The 23,374-nt window shown below is 34.3% G+C and overlaps 1 protein-coding gene across 1 annotated transcript; it reads left to right on the top strand.

Annotated features, from left to right (window-relative positions):
- The first annotated feature begins 11,002 nt into the window (after positions 1 to 11,002).
- On the top strand, positions 11,003 to 23,374 carry PKP3 (plastidial pyruvate kinase 3). The gene is made up of 12 exons (XM_089139624.1): positions 11,003 to 11,392; positions 13,169 to 13,420; positions 14,746 to 14,911; positions 16,820 to 16,954; positions 17,055 to 17,165; positions 17,267 to 17,355; positions 17,522 to 17,584; positions 18,927 to 19,102; positions 20,363 to 20,465; positions 21,985 to 22,133; positions 22,478 to 22,586; positions 22,674 to 23,374. The coding sequence occupies exons 1-12, from the start codon at positions 11,156 to 11,158 to the stop codon at positions 22,785 to 22,787; spliced, it is 1,704 nt and encodes a 567-aa protein (XP_088995750.1). The 5' UTR covers positions 11,003 to 11,155; the 3' UTR covers positions 22,788 to 23,374.

The raw sequence follows: 23,374 nt of genomic DNA, 5'->3' as shown, positions 1-23,374 counted from the left end.
TTTGTCTGGTTCAGGCCTTCAGGGTTATACGGTTATACACTCATACCTGAGGGTGGGAAAATCAAAATCTAAAAATATATTTTCATACACAACCCCCTGTAACTTTGTAAAAATGCAAATAAACCACCCAACAATTTTTAAGATGCTAACTTTCTTAATGACCATTGAGCGTTACAAAGCTCGTTTGATGGCTAAATCATACAATCAAATTTAAGGTGTGGATTATCATGAAACATTTGCCCCTATGGTGAAACTTGTAACTGGACCTGTCATTTTGCTCTTGTTGCAGCACGTGGTTGGCCTTTAAACCAAATGGATGTTCACAATGTGTTCCTCGAAGGAGTTCTTTATGAGAAAGTTTAGATGGTTCTCCTAGTATGTTAATTATCAAAAGGGTGAGAACTTAGTATGTTGCTTACATAAGTCTTTATATGGGCTCAAATGAACCTTTAGACAATGGTATGCTTAGTTATCCATTACATTACATGAATTTGGATTATTTCACTCCCAACTAGACTATTCTTTATTCACACTAAGACATCGAGAGGAAATTGTGCATATTCCACTATATGTGGATGACATTTTCACTATTGGTTTTAGCAATATTTTAATTCAATCTGTCCAAAACATATTTCACCAACGTCTCCACATTAAGGATCTTGGTACGCCAAAGCATTTTCTAGGTATTGAAGATACTCACCCCGTTCTACTAAGGGACTTTATCTTTATCAATGGAAATATGTCCTAGACATGTTATCTAATCATGGATTTATCAACTCTTGTCCCATTGATACACCGATGGAGCAAAATCTTTGATTGACTAATTCAATGGGTGATGTTCTTGCTGACTTTAGTACTTAAATACGCTTGGGTGGTTGATTAATATATATGACAGTTACTCGGCCTGACATTGTGTATGCTATGAACATTCTTAGTCAGTTTATACGTCAAACATATTAACCTCATATAGATGTTACTCATTGACTTCTACATTATCTTAAGGTTACCCCAACCAAGGGTTTTTTTTTTTTTTTTTTGTGTGTGTGTGTGTGCTAATTCGACACATCACCCTAAGCATATTGTGATTCACATTAAGCCACTTGCCTAGTGATATGTCATTCCACAATTGGTTATTGTATCATCCTTGAATCTAGCCTTCTTTCGTGGAAGAAAAAAAAAGTAGCATATAATATCTCGTTCTTCAGTTCAGGCTGAATATTGGGCAATGGAAGTTGCCAAATGTGAATTCACTTGGTTTTCTTATCTATTATGTTACATTGGACTGCTTGTTCTCAATCTGACTCCTTTACATTGTGACAGTCAAGCAGATCTCCACATTGCTGCAAACCCTATCCTTCATGCGCATATAAAGCAGATCAAGATCAAGTGTCATGTTAAGGCAAGTGAGTTGAGTTATATCCTTTGGTGTCTTTAGAACTGTTGAATTTCTAATCTCAGATTTTGATTTACAGGTTTGAATTACACATGCGGAGGAAGCCGTGAGAACAGGGAAACAGAAGGACTTAATTTTGTAAATTAAAAAGCTTTAAACCTTATAAAGGACTTAATTTTGTAAATTAAAAAGCTTTAAACCTTAAAGTATAAAAATAAAAAAATAGTATTTACATGTAAACACCTGTTAGCAATGGCTTCTCCAAATAAAAATCCGTTCATATAAATCTAATTTAATTTTAAACAAGTTGCCAAGCGGTTTCATTTGATGGATTTTCAAAGACCGAGTCAGGTTCATGCATGAAAAACATCTTCTATGCATCATACATACGTAGGTTTTTGAATGAATCAGATCCAGTCGCCAAGTCAAAACCCATTTTTCTAGATGGAAAGATCAATTCACACCTGTCTTGTCATGCCATGTTCATTTGGATAAAGGTTTGTTGTTGTATTAAAAGAAAAGAAGATTTCGTCACATGTATTCTTGGGAAGTATTTTTTTTGAAGGGTGCTTTATATTAATTTACCGAAAAACGACATGAAAAATATTAAATATATCATGATGGGAATCCTATTATAACCTCTTTACTGAGAGACGTTAGTCATTATCGACTAAACTAACCTTTGATGGTACACAAAGGAAAAATCTTCGTCAATTACTAATGATCCACGTTTTTCTAGTCAAAAAATCTAAACTAGGCAAACCCATGGCATATTTTTCTGTTTCTAAGAAAGCCATAGCCGGCCAATACAAAACATGAGACAATGTTTGCATGATTGTTGTCAAGATTGCTAAACTCAAAATTTAAAGTATCGGTATCGAGTATCATGTCGGTCATGTGATTTTAAGAGACGTATCGTCCGTATTGAGTTTTGTATCGTTCTGACAAATGTATTTTAGTGCGATTTAATAGAGAGATGTATCGTATCAGTTGTGTCAAATATAGATATGTATCAGCTAGTATCGTATGGTATTGTAGGTTATTTTAAACCTTGGCCAAACTCACAAGTTAACATGAGTTACCCTCTTAGTCATAACTCATAACCACATTTTGCCACATAGTAAAGATCTACTCCCACCTCTCTTCTAATGGACCTAACCAACCAGTTGCTTACCAACCGTAACTCCACGATTCATCACATAGGAGAAAGACCAAGTCCTACCTCTCTTATCATCTATTTAATGACATGTAACCACTTCCAAGAATCTGTGACTTTTGCCAGCATTCACATCTATCTTGATAATGAATCAGACCATATTAAGGTTGAATAAAGAATATCTATGATATGAGGGATTAAACTCATGACCTCATAATTTCTTTGACGATAATCGCTTGTAATTTCAATTATCACCGAAAAAGAAAAAAAAACCAAGTGTAGCATAATAGGGTAAGGAATGATAAAGAAATCAATGTTTGATCGATTAAACCGTTAGATTCATATTGATATCGACTTCTAATTGATACATATCTATGTATACTGAAAATAGATGAAACCATAAAAACAAAGCTTGATTCTAACTATCCTGGAGCTTTATCTGTAAAAAATTCTAAGCAATGTGGTTGAAGAACACCTTCTTATTTAACTAGAGAAAAAGGTAAATATTATTTACTTTCCCTCTTTATTGACCAAAGAGCACTTGGATATTCTATTAGTTGGATAATATCACTTATATCCCCATTTACTTGGCAAAGTTATCAAATGTTTCCCTTTTATTAACTTTTTTAGAAAATTTCAACTTTTAATGTTAGATACTTTTCTAAAATTCGAAACTAATTAGTACATTTAATAGAAAAGTAGAAATAAAAAGATATTTTTGAACTCTCAATTACCCTAAAAGTTAAACCTTAAATTGCTCTCAATAAATATTTATTGTTAAATACCCCAAAATAATCCTATATTGACCCAGGTTCATGCATGAAAACCATCTTCTATGCATCATAGACAAGTAGGTTCATGAATGAATCAGATCCTGTCGCCTAGTCAAAAGTCAAAACCTATTTTTCTACATAGAAAGGTCAATTCATACCTGTCTTCTCATGCCATGCATGTCCATTTGGATAAAGGTTAATTTGTTGTATTAAAATAAAAGAAGATTTAGTCACATATATTCATAGGAAGTTTATCTTTTCTTTTTTTTTTTTTTTTTTTTTTCTTTTCAAGGGTGATTTATATCAATTTACTAATTTTTTTTTTGATAAATGATTTATATCAATGTACTAAATGAAAACTATTAAATATATCATGATGGGATTGTATCATAACCTCTTTAGTGAGAGACGTTAGTTATTGTCAACTGAACCAACCTTTGATGGTATGTCTTACGCATAACAAAAATCATCACCAATGATTGATGATCCACGTTATATTTCTCTAGTCAGGAAATCTAAACTAGACAAACCCATGGCATCTTTTTTCTGTGTCTAAGAAAGTCATAACTGGCCAATACAAAACATGAGAGGATGTTTGCATGATTAATGTTGTCAAAGTTGCCAAACTCACAAGTAAACCGAAGTTACCCTCCTAGTCATGACTCATGACCTCACTTTCCTACATAGAAAAGATCTACTCCCACCTCTCTTCTAGTTCCATGCAGTGATGTGTAACTACCTCTTCTCTCGAAGCTCATGCTTTATTTGAGCATGGGAACCTTCATATAAGTGGACCTAACCAGCCAGTTGTAACCCCACGATTCATCACACAGGGGAAAGACCAACTCCCACCTCTCCTATCATTCTATGTAATGACATGTATCCACTTCCAAGAATGTGTAACTTCTGCCAACATTCACATCTATGTTGATGATGAATTAGACCATATTAAGGTTGAATAAATAATATCTATGATATGAGGGATTAAATTCATGACCTCATAATTTCTTTGGCGATGATCTCTTGTAATCTCAATTACCACCCCCGCTAGAAAGAAAAAAAAAACCAAGTTTAGCATAATAGGGTTGGGAATCACCGATAATCAATGTTCGATCGATTAAATCATTAGATTTATGTTGATATTGGTGGAGATTGATATTGATTCCTAATTGATACATATCTACGTATATTGAAAAATAGGTAAAACCATAAAAACAAAATAAAATATGGACTGGCTCGGAGCATTATCATGGTTGATGAGCACCTTCTTATTCAACCAGAAAAAAAGGGTGAATATCACTTATCTTCTCTCTTAGTTGACCAAATGGCACTTGAATCTCTTCTTAGTTTGATAATATTACCTTCTTTCTTTTTGGGGTAAATGTTGGAATATATCACTTATATCTCCATTTACTTGGCAAAGGTATCAAGGAGATTTACTTGGCAAAGGTATCAAACGCTTCATTTCTGTTAATTTTTCAATAAATTTCAAATTTTAATGTTAAATGTTTTTCTAAAACTTGAAACAAAGTACTTAAAAAAAAAGTGTATTTTATTGAACTCTCAATTACCCGGGAGTTGAAATCCTAAATTGCCCTCAATAAAATAATTGTTAAAACTCCCAAAATACCTTTTATTGTCTTAGTAGTTAAAACCCTAAATTATCCCTGATTGATTTATTCTTAAAACTCCAAAATACCCCTATATTTTTAATCTAGATTTATACCCTAAATTATCCTCGATTAATTTTATTCTTAGAACCTCAAAATACCCCTATATTTGTTTTTGTCTATACTTATTTCTATCTTTCATTAAAAAAATAATTAAAACAAAATCTAGATGTCTTTTTTATGTTTTTTTTTTTTCATGAAAAAAAAGTCGTCTAGATTAAAGAATATAGGGGTTTTAAGAATAAAATTAATTGAAAGTAATTTATGGTTATAACTAGTAAGGTAATTGAAAATATTTTGAGATTTAAACTAACACTAATTGAGGGTAATTTAAGGTTTCAATTATTATAGTAATTGAGGGTAACTTGGGGTTTAAACTAAAATATCTTTTCAGTTAAGGATAATTTGTGGTGTAAGAAAAATATTTAATAGTTAAAATTGAATTTAACTAAAAAAAACAAACAAAAATAAGGTGTTTGATAAATTTGTTAAGTAAGTGAGGAGGTAAGTAATACTATCCAACTAAGAGGAGGATCCAAGTGTCATTTGATCAACTAAGAAGAAAGATTAGTGATATACCCAAAAAGAAAACAAGAAGAGAAGCTATCTCTATGATTTATCACAATTAGGTCTTTTAAAAGAGATGGGCTTGGTCAAGGCTGGCCAACCCCAAACAGATCCACCACTTTGGCCCATTAAAAGACCTACTAAACAATAAGATTATTCTAAGGTTTTTTTTTTTTTTTTTTTTATTATTTTTTTTATTTTAATAATGCACTCTCACCTGCAAATGCACTTAGGCTTTCTGCTTTCTTTATAACTCTAAAAATTAACATTTAGTGTAGATTTTTATTGTTAATTTATTACTTTGTGTAATTAATTTTTTTTTTCTCATTTACTTTTTGAACAAAAAAAAAAAAGTATAATTTTTTTCAAAAGAAAGTGAAGTATGAGGATTGGCAATTGAGGAGAAAGCAAGGTCTTCAAGATCGTATTTGCTTTAATTTGCAATGAGATCCAAAGATAGGTAGAGAAAGAAAGGAAAGTGATAGACAATGAAGTAAAATATAAAATGGGAGATGTAATCGAAAAGTGTTGGAATTTATTAATATAATTAATAAATTGGATGTCCAAGGGCAATATTGAAAACTCACTATTAGGGCGGTTACAAAATAGGGTTATATATTTTGGTATCCACCGCATAATTAAGTAAGTGATTCATTCGTACAAGAGTTTTTCCGAAAGACGGCGACTCCCGTCTCTCTTTCCCTTTCTCCAAGAAACGCAAAAAGGAGAAACTCATTGGAGGTTTCCTTTCTTTACTTTAGATCACTCATCCATTTTTTTTTTCCACACGGCATTTGAGTTGTGGAAATTATTCCATATCTTAGTGATTGTGGAATCACCTCGATAAAGCTTTGGTGGTGGAACGAGAACGTGAATCCAGATTTACTTCCGTGCGAATACTTTTATTAAAAATAAAGCGAATCTAGGTAAGAATCTTTCCCCATCAATTAATTAAATTGATATAATTTGAATATTACCAACAAAAAGCCTTATATATAAGGTTTTCTTTATACAAATTATCATGAAGTTAATGAATTACAATCTACCTTCTAGAATAGCATATTCATCAAACTCACTGGACTTCATAGGACTTAAGTGTTGGCTTGTTCATTTTCCTTGATTAATTGAGCAAATTTCTCTAATTTTACTTAAATTATTGCAAGGATCTTAGACAAGCAAGTAGATTCTATAGTCATGTAAATAAAGGTGTCTATTCCATTTGAAGGGATAAGACAAATCATAGGCAATAGATTGATGTTCTCGCCATAATACTAAATCTACAGTATTTTGGTTTGTAAAGATATTTTGGTCAAGTGGAAAAGTCAAGTGCAAAAGTGTACGAAAACAAAAGTGAGTTAGTACTTTTTAGTAGTATGATTTGACGGAATTTTATTTTTGGAATATTGTATCTTTTGTTGGAATAATATAGGAAGATATATCATTATATCTGTTGAAGACAATTAACTAAGGGTATTTTAGTCTAGTTATTTAAAGACATTTCACATTTCTTACCCTAAAAAAAACAAAGAAGACATTTCATGTGAATCATCTTTTTAAAATATTTTCCAAAAACCGCCACTAAGAACGAGTTTTTAAGCCAAATTCGGGTTTATTGAAAATTTGGTGATGTTTTAGACAAAATCACCACTAATTCACTAATAATTAGTAGTGGTTTATAATAATGGCCACTAAAGAACGGGTTTTTAAGGCGAATTTGGGTCTATTGGTAACTTTGGTGACTATTGGATAAAATCGCTACAAATTGACTAATATTTAGCAGTGGCTTCCAAACAACCTCTACTAAATATAATTCATTCCACTAAATATAATTGTAAAAAGTATAGCCTGATCGACTTCCTTATTGATCTTTGTGAAACCTTGTTCGATCCTTTTAAGCTCAATGTCTCATTGTCTACCCACTAGTGCGAACCTAACATCGATTTTATAATTTTATAAAATTTTACAAATAGATCTTACTTATCAAACATGGTGATATTACAATTCATATGAAAGCTACAACTGTTGTAATTGACATTTTATTTTGTCTCGTGTTTCTTTACATGTGTTTGGATTTTTTAATCTTTTGTTATACACATATTCAAATACAAAATAGTTTTAATTGACTAAAGACCTTCAAGTCTCACTTTGTTTACACACAATTTTATTTTTGGTCTTATGACGTCTATGTTATAATAATTTGAGTCGTACGAGGAATTTTCATATGCAATCTCAATAGATGCTAATATTATACAATTTTTTTCTACCAAAGAAAAACATTCTATTTTTATTAGAAAATTTTCAACAAAGAAGTTAAATCCGGAAAAGATAATTGGCATATGCAAGTCGAGTTTTTCAAGAGTAAATTACACTTACACCCCTATGTTAGAAAACATTTGCAAGTTACACTCTTTGAAATTTATTTGATTACAAACACATCTTTGTCTAGTTCTTATATAATTCAAAACATAAGAGGTGTAAATGTCATTGTTTATAAACATGAAGGGTGTAAATATAATTTGTTCATTTTTTAATAAAAGAAAATAAGTTAAATTTTAGGGATAATTACTATTATTTTCTGTGTTTTAACTTAATTACTAAATTGACATTATTTTTTTCAATCGAGGTAAGAGAAGAAGGCAAGTCTTCTATTATTATTATTATTATTTTATTTTAGAGTTTTTTTGCTAGGGGCCCACTTAAGTGGGCCTTTAATTATTGATTGTCGCACTTTAAGTGAGCTAAATTACAAGATGCCAACTTTACACTTTTTTTTAAATTACAAGCTAATTATGGACTTTTCTGTTGGTTTGAAACTAAAATGACTATTTTGCCCATAATGTGCTAGTAAATATAATTTTTATCTTTTATACATAAGGATTTTAAGTTTTTAAATTTACAAAAAAAAAGAACCTGAATCGATTACAAAGGTTGGAATTTTTTAGAAAACCAACCCTTGAATCTCTTCCTCTCTCGACAAAGAAAGGAAGAGATAGAGGGAACTCATGCTTATGTTCTTGGGTCTTTCTTAGAGATTCTTTGTGGTCGATGATTTAGTGTTTATCTTCTTCTTCTGGTTTTGATAAAATGATGGACGCCAAGATTTACATTTTATCGGACAAGCTCAAGACCAATAACAAACGTGAAGATCAGTGGCAATTCATAGGAAGGTCTACGATGTCACGAATTGGGTTAATGATCACCCAGATGGTGAACTTCCGCTTTTGAATCTCGCAAGTCAGGACGTGATTGATGCTTTTGTTGTTGATCATCCTGGCTCTGTTTGGAAACATCTGGATCGATTTTTTGTTGGACACTTGAAAGGTTATCAGGTTCTTGAGGTTTCCAAAGATTACAAAAGACTTGTTTCTAGGTTTTCTAAAATGTGGTAAGATCCATACTTTTCAATGGAGAGGTCATGTGTTTGACTTTTGTGGACGACAAAGCTCCCTTTGAGGATGTAATTGAGATGCACAAAGGTTGGCCCGGATGAACCTCATACAATTTTTTTTTTTTTAAAAATCTTAAATTTCTTAAAAATAAATGACAATTATGAGCAAAATGGACATTTTTGTTTCAAACTACCAGAAAAGTCAACCATAGGTAATTTGCAATTTTACAAAGTTGGACACCTGCAATTTAATCACTTAAGTGGACAATCAAGGTTTATAGGCTCACTTACGTGGGCATCTTACAAAAAACTCTTTATTTTAATAGGAGAAGAAGACCTTTTAGTACTTTAAGTTTAAAATTAATTTGTTTCATTATTGCTAAAAATAGTAATGTAATTTAATATAAAATATAAATAAATAATATAAAATTTTAAATAAATAAAAAATTTCATGTTATTATTTAGAGCAAATTGCACTAGTACCTCCAAAATGGAAGTTTTAAAGGAGTGACATTTCCATGAGGTAGATTTTTCCAGACCAGGGAATGGTATGCTCATTATCGAAAAATTTTATCGAGCCAATAAGGAAGCTTGGACAACATGCCGAAGCCCTGTTCTTGATCCAAGTAAAGAATTGGAAGTTTTAGGGTAGACATGCCCTAGAAGAGGATGGTTTAAGTGCAACACGGATGTTGTTGTGAAAGTTAAGGAATGCTACGCTCAATTAGTTGGGGTGATTTGTGATCAAGAAGTTCAGAGGAGGTTTTGCTATCAAGATTCCTCTATGCCTGTGTGGGCGGGCTCGCAATCAAGGGGGTAAGGGGCGTTTTGGTATGGGAGCATGGCCACTCCAAATAGAATCGCTCGTGGCCATGGTTCTGGCCGGGTTAACAAGCGGTCGATGGGAGATTAGTTTTGGGTTGCCCGGGCCATGTTAGATTTGTCATGTGGGGCGTCATACAGGCTGTTGGTTGTCTAAGAGGGCTAATTGGAAGAGTGACTGGTCTTTTCAATGATCCCCGCGGAATGCGGACATCCTTAGGGGGATTGTCTCAGGTTGTGCTCTGTTTGATTTGTTTTGTTTTTTGGGTCTTTTGACCCTGTTTTGTACCAAAAAAAAAAAAAAAAGAGTGACATTTCACTTTTTGTTTGAAAAACACAGACATCCAAAAATTGAATTTTAAATTGATACATTAGTCTAATTTGTCACTAAAAATAAAAAATTGAGATTTTCATTTAGTTCAATTTGTTATTGAAAATTGTTAAATCACTACTTTTTTTTTCCCTTTTCATATTTTGATAGGAATATTTTTAGAATTGAAAGAAAAAAAACAATGATTTAATGGTTTTGACAAATTGGACTCATGTATCTAGTGAAAATTCAATTTTGGGTGTTTCAAACAAAAAATCAGGTGTTAGTACTTTAAGATTTCCATTTTGAGTTGTTGGTGCAATTACTCTATTATTTAAGTATAACAGAACTTATTGATAGGAGGCACCAGTAATTACAAGCTGGCTAAGGCTGGATTAATAATTTCTCAAAGTGTAAAAATAAAATAATAATTAATCTATAGTATAAATGTATAATAGAGCAACAGTGGTTATTCCTAAATTTTATATTTATTAGCCAAATTAATCTTACGGTCAACAATTGCAGTTGACACACAAAGCCAGCCGTCGATGAGTTCGATGCGAATGTCTCGTGGGATTCTCCGCCACGTCAAGGGGTTTATGCAAATATCAACATTCACAGTCCACAAAACTATTTTTAATTCCGAAAAGAAAAAGGGCTAAATAGTAATTAATCACAAAACGATAGAGAAAATAAAGAAAATATCAGCACAAGCTCGAACCAAGCACGTCTCTGTTGTGAATTCGATTGGTTCGAAGCAGCAGAAGAAATGTGAACTTAAGAATTTCCGAAGATTAATCGAGCCAGTCATATAACAATTATACACGTGTCATCACCCGTGCAAACCAAACAGAATCTTTTATATAAATAAAACAAAACTCGGATCGCTAGTGCTTGTCCATGGCTCCCTCTATAAAGAAGAACAAGTGTCACTGAATCAAATCAGGGCATTTCTCCACTGTTGCGGTTGCTTTGCTGTTTCTCTGCTATTTCTGCTATTACAGATCGGCGCTTTGGTTTTTCGTTTTAGTATCTGATTTTGCAGAAGCTTAACTCTCGCTTCCGTTTCGATTGGAATGGCGGCGGCGACAGCGACAGCAGCAGCAGCTACGGAGTTCAATGTCCGGAAGGGAGCTCATCCGTTCTTGAGCGGTTCAGATGGTTTGTCTTCTTTGAGAAGTAAGAATGCATCATTCTCGACTCAACCAAGAAGAAGTGGTAATAAGGTTTCTCTCTACCCTGTTTTGTCAATGAAGACCACCGAGAAGGACCTGGTTCTCGATTTGGAGTCTGTTAACGGTGCTTTGAATCTTGTAAGTCTTTGCTTTGATCGAAAGTTCTGGTTTTGGTTTTTTTTTTAAATGGATTTAGAAGTCTTCAAGTTTTTCTCTGTAGATACTAAGATTTTCGGAGTAAGAGCAGGAGAAGGTTGTTTGCTTTTCCTAGATTAGAGATACACTCCTTGCATCATTCTTCTGGTTTTTCTTAGTTTGTTGATTGATTGTTCTGTTATGCCTCGAAACCGCAGTGCGTTGTGTGTTCCTAGTAGAGCTTCCTGATGGAGATCGGCTTCGTTATCTTGAGATTAAATGATTAATGTGGTTAGATTTGACAGATCTCATCATTGCATGTTAGTTGGGTAGTCTTGTTTGTTTGTCTGTCATGATTGCTGATGCAGACGTGGAGTTAGTCATTTGGTCCTGCAGTGGCTCGTAACATTTTGGGCGTCACAAATTATTCTTCTTGGTTCTGTTGAACGCCGGAAGGCATATGGGATTGTTAGTTGAACTGGGAGATAAAAAACGCAAAGTTGATGGTTACCCAAAGTCCCAAACCGACATCATAAGATGCTTATTGACATTTAATGAGCCACCATTCAACGTATCACCTTTGGTGCTGTCCCCTGTTATGCACTTCACTGGCATGCTTTTTAAAATAATGTGTGACTTTACTATATGGAGATAGGGCTGGTCCCCCCACTTGTTAAACCTAAGTGCGGTGGACTTTATTTGTTGTCTATGGCATCACAGTTCAAGGCTGACATCCTCTGCTTCCAGTTTGATGACTGGAGTTCACAACATCTTCTAGAAGCAGCCAAGTACGAATCTCCTTTGGTTGGGGGGGGGGGACAGGGGATGTGGGGTGGGTATGCTCAACTTATACATAGATTGTTACATGGTTTTGTGTGGATACTGTGAATTTAATGAATGCAACCAGTGCTCAAGGAACTTGTAAAACTATTTTCAGGGGTTTATTGATTGCCACCATATAGCGTTGCTATGTTCATAAAAAGTAAGAAGCCACATCATTTAGATCGATAAATTGGTCGGACCTTGATCACGTAGATTTATCTATTCTACATGTACTGGTAGTAAGGCTTATGGGTTTCTTGGGTTTGTGGTTGTTTTTTATTTTTTGTTAAGCATTTTCAGTTTAAGAATGGCTTATATTTCCCAAATAACCTTCATTTGGACTTTGATTGTTCTTAAACTGCACTTTCCTCGCCATTTTGTATATTATTAGTCCACTTTATCTCATTTAATACTTGGTATGTCAAATTATAAATTGTTTGAATGTGACATTGGCTATACTCCATTCCAATTTTAGGCATGTCAAGGTATTGTTCAGTTCTTGCTGGTCCTACTTACGAAGAATGTAAGAGATTAACCAATTTTACAGAGCAAGTAGGATGGGCCCCATTTTTCTTTGGTGTAACTAACTCAAATCTTCCATGATCAAGGGGCTCATGAAACACCTGGTGGGGGTTATGGATCTCATTGTAATTGGCCTTTTTTTTTTTTTTATCCTCAATTGTATTCTGTTGTTTCCCTACTGTTTCCTGACTGGGTTTCCCAAGTGGATGCTTCCAAATATTTCATTGGTTTCCATAGGGTACTTGTTTTGACCGATGGAATAGGACACATTACTTTTAATTGCATTGTGATTGGTGATATGTGTGCTGTTTGGTGTGTTCATTATGATTTGAATTGTTACATAATTTAGGATTCATTTGTTCTAGCATTCTATTTTTAATTTCGATATTTTTAAGTTCTTCAGGAAAAGTTTAACTCTATTTTCCCCCCCTTCAGTCAAGCAATACTAATTTGGGAGAGACGACTACAAGTAAAAACGCTCGGAGAAAAACAAAGATAGTTTGCACGATTGGTCCGTCTTCATGTACACGAGAAATGATATGGAAATTGGCTGAAACTGGAATGAATGTGGCACGATTAAATATGTCCCATGGAGATCATGCTTCACACCAAAAAACTATTGATCTGGTTAAAGAATACAATGCACAATTTGAAGACAAGGCTATTGCCATAATGCTTGATACCAAGGTATGTTTATTTCCTAAACCTTTTGTATTACTGTTTGCTGCCTCCACAACTCAACTAAGTCCTATTCTGAATAAATGGCATTGGATACATGAATCTTGCTTATGGCTCTCTATCCTAAAATAGTTTCCTAACATGGAGACTTACTTGAAATAACTGCTTTTTTTCTCCTTCTCTCCCCCCATGTATGCATTTAAATGCATTCATATTTGGCAATGCTTTACCTTCAATGGGTGCATTGAATAAAAAAATGTACAATTCCTCTCTCATGATTCCCTTGCTTGATTTAAAAAAAAAATCCATACCTAATGTAGGTCAGGGGATTGTGGGACATTTTCATTACAGTCAAAAAGTTTAGGACAGCTTGAATAAAGAAATTAAGAGGCAAGAAAAACCTTGATATCAATAATGAATACTAAATGATACATTTAAACCATTGGATTTTTCATAATAAGTTCAATTTGTGTTGGATAAGGAATGCAAATCAAAGTGAGTTCATTAAAATTCGTAGGTTTCTAAAGTAACCAGAATAAGAAAAAAAGGAAAAGGAATAAAAAGGAGAAAGAATAAGCACTTAATTCTTTTTCTTAATAATAAATATAGACAAGGTGACTAGATTGCATCTGTAAATCAAATTCACAGCTAATAATTAGGTTCAAAAACCAAAGATTTTGACTTGACCAATGTTAACTTTATTACGTTTACCTGGTCCATGGTTGTTATCCATGGAGCACATCACCTGTAGGTACCATTGGGGTGCATATTCATGTGAGTTTCCTTTTATGTCTTTCAAGTTTGCTGAGTACCTTAGGCTTGATAGTCTTAATTTTTTTCTTTTTCTATTGTAATCGGTTTAGGAGTTTCCTTAAGTGTGCATTTATATTATTTTATAAATATAAATAGATATCACGGTGAAACTAATCCTGCCATACCCTTTTTGAAATACTTCTATTCCGTAATATAATATTTAATGATCATATTTTTCTTAGCTCTACCCTAGCCATAACTCGTTGTTATGGTAAGAACTCAGTCTGCTAGCTTTGAAGCCTTATGTTTGAATCTGTTGGTACCCATGTTCCTGCAAAAAATGTTTGATTGGTAATTTGGTAGTTCAACACCAGTAAGCTGTTCCTGAGATCTGGTGAAATGGGGGCATGCACCAAGTTGTATCTCCTTTATATTTATATTTTTAATTTTTTATGATGTGTATGAATGATGTTCTCATTTCAGATTATAATAGTTTCTCAAGTTATGTTCTTTACATTCAGGTCTGTTAATACCTTTTTCACTTTTCTCCATAATTGTCACATGTGATTTTCTTCATGTAGGGCCCTGAGGTTAGAAGTGGAGATGTGCCAAAACCAATTTTGCTCAAGGAGGGACAGGAATTCAATTTTACTATTAACAGAGGAGTCAGCACAGAGAACACTGTTAGTGTAAATTATGATGACTTTGTGGACGATGTTGAGGCTGGCGACATTCTGTTGGTTGACGGTAAGTTTTGACACTGTTAACAAGAGATGGTGCCACAAAAAAAAAACTTGATTCCTAGTAAAATTCGATTAATATTTCTGACTTGCTAAAGTCAATCATGTTCCCGCTGATTAAATTTAAAATTTATAAACCCAATGTGGTTAAGATAAAAAGTGGAAATTCTAAATAAAATGCAGCATTATTGTGTAACTAAATTATGTTTACTAAATATATGAACTTTTTCAACTGGATTACTTAGGATTTAGGAGAAATATATTCTAAATCAAAAGATGGATCTGCCCAGCAGAACTAGAATTTGATTCAGGAAATGAAAGTGAGGGTTTATGTACTCAAAGATCTAAGTTGGCTTGCTCTTTTTTCTGCCTATCAGCCTATGTATTATTATTTGATGCAGAATTTTGACACGGAGGGAAGATGGGTCAGTTGTTTTGAATTCGATTCACTTTCTTGGATTAAGTTAGGATTAATATTGAATGTCCTGAAGGTTATATGAGCCATGGGTTTAGGAGGCAGCAGCCTCATGAACCCTGCTTGGTTACCAGATCTGCATCACTGTCGTACCCCCCCCTCTCTCTCAGACTAACCATCTAATATAGTTAGGTTTATCAGTTTTCAAATGGCGCAAAATATAAAAGAAAATCAACAATATTGTGAAGGTTAAGAAAGAGGAAAAGAGGAACCAGAAATCAAAATTTTCCATGCTCTTTACCATGGGTGCACAGATTGGTATATTTTCAAAACTTATGTATCTTGGTAGTAATTTAAGAGGGAACGGCTGAAAGGGGTCTAGGAGAGAGGGACTGTCACACAGAATTGGCAGTCAGGGAAGAGATTTGTAGGAAAGAGAAAAAAGGACGGATAAAGAGGGATGCCATGTGGCTGAGAGGGATAACCAGGAGATATGGAGAGGGCCAGAGAAAAGAGAAAGTGGGTGTAACAGGAAGAATTATCTCGCAGGGGCAACTGGGTAAATCTTAATGAAGGATCGGGAAATGAGCATATGCTTTGGGGAGGCATACTTATCATGGCTTCTAGGCCACCAAGGAGCCAAAGGAAGGGGTAGATTGGATATTAAGGTGACGCCATTCAAGTTGACACCTGTATGCCTAGGCTCCACCAAAGTGGCTGGATGCTTAGGTGGTGCCTTGACCACTATGATTCAGGGAACACTAGTTGTTTTTGTGATAATAGTATGTCATTTTGATTTTGCAATTTTGAAACACCTGGATTTTTTTTTTTTAATAAGTTCATTGTGTCATCTAAAGTTTTTTGGATGAGAAGCTTTGAGGGGCTTGTTTCTAGACTTTGTATTTCTAAGAAATATGACCAGGTGTTTTGGCTCAGAGGCTTTCTGGTTTTTTGAGTCTCTCTATTGTGGCTTTTGCTTCCTCACTATGGTTTTACTCTGTTGACACTTTATTTTCTACCATTTCACGTAAAGTTCTAATTGTTAGGGAAGGGCATTGCCATTTTTACATTAAAACTCCTCCCATTTACAAACCAAGATCCCGAAGTCCTTGAGTGCGGAGCTCACGCAGAATTTCTTCTTGCAGTACTGAGGGTGGAAAAGTGGTGGCCCTTGACTGATGTTTGCAGTTCGTTGGAGTTGAATACTTGACCTCCCTGCTCTAATACTTTTTTTTTTACCATTTCAACTAAAAGCTTGAACTATTGGGGAAATGCAGCTCCGATGTCTACATTAACACTTTTCTAGAGCCTTTGTGGAGGGTGTTTTACCAGTTTGCTTTATTGATGAAAAAACCCCGTGGGTTCTCATGGATTTTGGATTATTCTGTCTCCAATGTCTTGATTGCTGCAAACATGTTTCCTTAGAATTTGATGTATGTACTAAGCATGACAACTGCACCATACGTCAATTTTAAAGATTTGTTCGTGTAACTGTCATAGGAGGAATGATGTCATTGGCAGTGAAGTCAAAAACAAAGGATTTGGTTAAGTGTGAAGTTATTGATGGCGGGGAACTCAAATCAAGGCGTCATTTAAATGTTCGTGGAAAAAGTGCCACTCTCCCTTCAATAACAGGTAACCTTTATTTTCTATTTGCAAAAATGTTGATGTGATTATTCTTCTTTCCTAATTCATTACCTATCTTATCCATAATACATGACTCCTGTTCGTACAGAAAAAGATTGGGAAGATATCAAGTTTGGCGTGGACAACAAAGTTGATTTCTATGCTGTGTCTTTTGTTAAAGATGCTAATGTAGTCTACGAATTGAAAGACTATCTTAAAAGTAAAATTTCCTTGTATCTTTTATTTGTTTTCTGATTCTACATGCTATTCTTGGGGAAGTTTCTAAAAATACTTTTTTTTTTTTTTGTTTTTTTTGGTTAGGCTGCAATGCGGATATTCATGTCATTCCCAAAATTGAAAGTGCTGATTCGATACCAAATCTTGATTCGATAATTACTGCATCTGATGGGGTAAGTCTCTCTTCATTCTGTTAGTTTCAATGAGAGGCTAGGATTGTTGTTTGTGATTACTTTATATTCTTAGTTGAAAAATAAAGTTGTCTAAAATATGTGAATAAATGTGAAATAACCGGAAGGAAACAGCAACTTAAGTAGTTTGATTGACTTTTTCTAATAGGCAATGGTTGCTCGAGGAGACCTTGGAGCTGAACTCCCAATAGAAGACGTTCCTTTGTTGCAGGTATTTTTATTTTCTTCTGGTTGAATAATAAATTATGTCTTGAGTAGTGTTTGAGATGTTTCCAGTTTTTTTTCTTTTGCTTTTTCCTTGAATCATGAATTGTAATCTAGTGTTTCTATGATATCAGTCAGTTAAACATATGACACATATTTGATAAATATTTTTGTTCGGGTTTATGGGTTATAGCCTTTCTACTTTTCTCCACAATTTGATTAGTTCCATGACATTAATTCATCTTGTTGTCAATATACAAGTTGTCCTCAATGATAAATTTAATTCAGAAGTAGTCATAAATTATGAAAAATGAACATTAAAGGCTGTAACTTTTGCACAAAACTCCCATCACTGTGGGGTCTGGGAATGTTCACAACATATGTAGCCCTAGCCCTGCTTATGAAATCAACAATTATCGTAGCTAAGTAGGGCCTTTTCTATTGGAGAGAGTGAGAAGAAGCCTGTGACCCTCATAAGGTGGAACTGATTCAAAGAGGATTAGAATTGTTAGAAATGAAAAGCTTGTATATGTGCCCTTCTTCTTTTTTTTTTTTGGGGGGGGGGATTTCACTGATGTTTATTGTTGTGTGGACAAACTAGGCAAAATTTGGGTTTGATTCTCTTCCAAAAATTTTAGGTACCTAGCAATCTAGCATCACGTGTTGTTTAATAGTATTATAGTAGTACTGTATCAGTTAACATTTTATTTCAAAAGCTACATATTCAGCATATATATGCTTTTCCATTTATTTTTTCTGTTTTGGAGTCTGCAATATGGATAACTATGGCAGCGGAATTTTTCTTTTTGCGGTAGGCCAAATTTTGCCTTGTTAAAGTACCGTTGACCCAAAATTTCAGGATTTTGTAAGACATAAAATTGCAGTTTGCTATATAGTGTTATCCTTTAACTATTACAAATGAAAAACAGATTTATTAAAATAAATGTACATAGAACTTTGAATAATCCGTATGAGGACCAATTTTAATATCATTCCTTTTTATGGATATACTCACCACCATGAATTTTTATAGAAAATATTCCAAAGACAATCACCTGACTACTATTTCCTGTTTTGTTTCCACGTTGGACTATATTATTTCTTGGTTTGGCACATTATGATGTTATAACGGGCTCCAAAATTATCCTTTCTAACGGGTTAATCAATGCTAGCTAGTTATAATATGGATAATATTAGCTTCTTGTTGTAGATGATATTGCTTATCAAACAACAGAAGGAAACGTAATTCTGTATAATGCACAGTGTGTGGATTAATGAACTTCATAAAGCGCTGATAGGATAATCTAATCCTTCACAAAGTTTCTCATGCCATGAAAGTTTTCAAACAGGAGGAGATCATTAGAAAGTGCCATAACATGCAGAAACCAGTTATAGTAGCAACAAACATGTTGGAAAGCATGATAAATCATCCAACTCCGACAAGAGCAGAGGTATCTGATATTGCAATTGCTGTAAGAGAAAGAGCTGATGCAATCATGCTTTCTGGAGAAACTGCACATGGGAAGTAAGTTATCTTGGTTACATATGACTTTTACCTCTTTTTTAAATTTTTTATGTGTGGTTTAGTGAAGAAATTTTCCAGGGCTTGCGTTGTCCTTTACTGATTAATCCTGTATTTATCATTACCTTTGAACTGGGAAGGTCAATTTCCTTTAGGATTCAAATAAAATTGCTGTTAAAAACTTTGACAGATCACCATTTAGCCTGGTTTGATCAATAAATTCAGATTTTTTTTGGTTGCTTAGAATAGAAACATTTCTATCTATTCATCAAAAGAAGTCTAACCCATGTACTATCGTGGGAAATAAAAATTAGAAAAATCTTTAGATACTTATCAGTCCACCCAATTTGAATGGTTTCAGACAGGAACAACCCTGGCTTACATCCTATTTCTTCTCTTAGAGAACAGAAGCATTGTACTATTTTTTCTTCATATTCTTAGGTTGTCCTTATATTTTGTCCCTCATTATCAAAGGCAAACTGGAAAATAGAATTTCATGATAAAGTTGTCTGCATTTTGCACATGATCCAGATTTAATGATAAAGCTTTTGCATGGTCAAAGAAAATTTGAGGTTAGCATTTCAAAATAACACTGGGTATTCCAATCCACCAGCAAGGTTTGAGATGATCAAGAAGTGGATTCTCTGATGCTATTAGTGGCATTAAGAACTGTTGAGATGTAGATGATAAACATCTGTACTTAATTAGGAATTTGTAAAATATTATCATTACTATGTATATATATATATTTATTTATTATTATTATTATTATTATTATTATTATTTTTTGGGTGAACATCATTGCTATATTCAACTTCTTATATGTGTGTATATGGCTAGGCATATGTTGAGTCTAAATTTAGCTGGCCTGTGGGTCTGCAATTATCAGTCTGATCCAGCAAAGGTCCTCTGCTCTGTGGCTAGATCCTGTCTGATATTGCGTAATGGTTTGGGCATGTTAGGTGGGTGGATGAGCACATGTTGCGAATCCATTGTCTTTTACTTGTTTTGATTTTTGAACTTTCAATTTTTTTTTTTCTGTTACACAATTTACTGGATTTTCCATTACTGTGGTACCTCCTGCAAATTCACATGGACTCCAAATTTCCAGTGGAACTGCTTTGGCTTGTTAGATACATGACTTTGTTAGTCGTTGTTCGTTTGATGAGATGAGTTATAATTAATGAATGTGGTGTGGTTGTGTATGTGTAGCTTTGTGCTCAGTTTGGCTTTTGTTATAAACATGTGTGATAATTGCTTCAGGTATCCATTAAAAGCTGTCAAAGTAATGCACACGGTGGCATTGAGGACTGAATCAAGTCTGCCGAACAGCACTACTGCTCCTATTCATTCTACTGCCTTTAAGGTATGGGCGGTAACTTAAAATGTTTTAAGCCTGAATTTCCTTTACTATGGGGAGGATGAAGATTTCAGTCATTTTGGGGTCGTGATAATTAAAATTGATGTGATACAGGGTCCCAAAACCCTTAAATTTGAATTGCTATGGTCCCCCAAAAGGATTAATCTGATCATTAGTGGTGACAATTCTATAATTATATTGAACAATTTGAGATCATTTCTCTCCCCTTCTCCCCACCCCCTCTGTCTCTTCTTTTGGAGAGAGATCAGAGTCAGGGCACAGGGAATTAACAATTGAAGAACAGGGCTAAGTCTAGGATTTAAGCTGCAGTAGGTAGTGAATAGAACAAAAATCGGAATGAGGAGGCTTTATGTAGATAAGAAAGAATTGGTGCAACCCATATAGGAAGAAGTCGTCTTGCAATCATACACAACCTACAATAGACCTGGTTCTGGTGAAGGATCTCCTTCAGTATTGACTGATTGACTCGAGATTTCAGGAGAAGGTTGCTATCCAGTAGGACTTTTGAATCCAACTGATAAGCACCTCAATCAGCAGCAAGCTGTAAAAGTGAATTCAGGCTTATTTTGATATGCCTGGTTCTCTTCCCAGTGGTTGTATTTGGTTACTATCTCTACTATGTAATCACCCTTCGAGTTAGGAACCCTACAGAAAATTTCAAGGGAAGCCAGGATGAATTGATGGATTTTTCTGATCCAGGTGTAGTGGGGATGAGAGTACCTCAAAAGCTGGGGTATGACCATAATGAAAACAAATGAAAGAGATAAAGAAAATGGTAAAAGAAAGAACCAAAACTGATACTGTATGATAACCAGAAAGAAGGGAGGAATGGATTACCAACATGTGACCAAAAAAATCAACTTCTAAAAGTTCAGTTCCCATCTCTTGAATTGATTGCTACATGAAAGGGTTATAGCACCAGTTATTGTTGTACTGTATTGGGCCTGTCAGATGACACATCAGTGTTTAAGAGCCCAAATTTGAAGCATAACTACAGAATTGACCCCTTTCATTCCCTGAACTTGGGGTTTAACACAATCATAGATAGCGAGTCCTAAATCAATAATAAAATTGCATTTTGGAAGAATGAAAGAATACAAAACCATCCAACGAAGCTAAACATAGCGCATGAGAAGGTTAAAAACTGCAAATCTTTTTCTTTTTCTTTTATTTGTTAATTCTGTTGTCTCTTATCTTGTGAGTGAATTTAGGTAAAACAAACTGAAACATTGCATCAGTCTGTTCATGTGTTTCTCAGTAGTCAAAAAAGTGTTCCCTGAATGTAAAAGTTGTTTTTCTTGCGAAGAAAAAAGATATTACACTTTTAGCAAATAAAAAATTCTGAAAGGAATTGAAATCCATTATTCTGGATTTGATGCATATGGAAATGGAAACCAGTATTACTGCCAATCAACTGGCTCTAGTGGTCATCATTACTTTTTATGCTAAAACTCTTCTTAGTATGACTTTCGTTGACTATCCTTCTCTTGAATGCTTCTATCAGAGCCATATGAGTACCATGTTCGCTTACCATGCAACCACAATGGCAAACACCCTTGGCACTCCCATCATTGTCTTTACAAGAACAGGATCCATGGCTGCACTTCTAAGCCATTTTCGTCCATCAGCGCCAATCTATGCCTTCACTAGTGTGTAAGTTATTTTACTCGGACCTTCTGGTTTGGGTGTTCTCTCGATGTGCGAGGCAATGCTCGTTCTCTGTTAATTAGTAATATTGTACTCACCAAGCAATGCACTCACCGGTGGATAGTGGCAGAAGACTGGAACTTTTTGAAATTGAAATGCTTTGAATTAACTGCCCTTCTGATGGATTCCCAATGTGGTACCTATTGAAACACTTCTATATCTTGTATCTGACTACTATTAGGGACGATGTAGCACCTTAGTAGAGTCAAATTTTCTTACATGCAGTGATTTTGCAGAGTTATTTATTATTATTTCTTCTAGTGCTTCAACACAAACTTCCTGTTTAGCAGGGATAGGGTGAAGCAGAGACTGGCACTCTATCATGGTGTGATGCCAATACATATGCAGTTTTCAGATGATGCAGAGGAGACTTTCTCCAAAGCACTAAATATTCTGCTGGTAATAGTTATTCCTTTATCTATTACTGAGTTTCCAGTTAGATGATTGCTATATAGTTAATTCTCTTCTTTACTTTCCATTTGCTAGAGTAAAAATCTGGTGGAGGAGGGAGAGGATGTCACCATTGTCCAAAGTGGATTGCAACCAATATGGCGTCAAGAATCTACACATCACATCCAAGTCCGTAAGGTCAAAGGCTGACCTAAAACCCAAGGAGGAGTCTGTCATCAATCAAGATTAATTCTTGATGATGTATTTGTCAAATTAAGTTAATTCTTGATTATTTATTTGTCAAATTAAGTATACGTAGTAACAAGTTACTATCATCAAAATACTTGATGTTTTCACCAATTAGAAAGAGAAACAAAGAACAGAAAATCTTGATTAGATTTTTAGCTAGATTTACAAATTCTTTTCTGAAGTAGGAATGAAATGGTTGATGGCTCTTGGAAAACTGTGCAACTTCTTTTGTTGGATCTGTAAACTTTTTGAGTAAATGGTAAGGAGACAGAAGAGGGATTCTTTGCTCCAGTGGATTGTCACCTAAGCTGTGACTCTGTATCTTCAGATGGTTCTGGGAGTGTATCCAGGAATAAGAAATTTGGGGAAATCACCATGTCTAACCCTAGCTAAGCAGCCCAATTTGACGATTTGGACTTATAGTGTTAGTTAGCTTTCTGGTTCTTGACTCTGATACTTTTAAGTTTTTTTGCTTGCTTTGAATCTTCCGTGGTTGGAAAATGCTAGAAATTGGAACTTGTTCTTGGTTTTATTAATATTTCAATTGG

Source organism: Hakea prostrata, chromosome 11 (assembly GCF_041222555.1).
Source record: "Hakea prostrata isolate BN-2017 chromosome 11, UWA_Hpros_2, whole genome shotgun sequence".
NCBI classification, from domain to species: domain Eukaryota; kingdom Viridiplantae; phylum Streptophyta; class Magnoliopsida; order Proteales; family Proteaceae; genus Hakea; species Hakea prostrata.
Note: the sequence above shows the minus strand (reverse complement) of the source record. Positions and strands in the feature narration are given on the sequence as shown.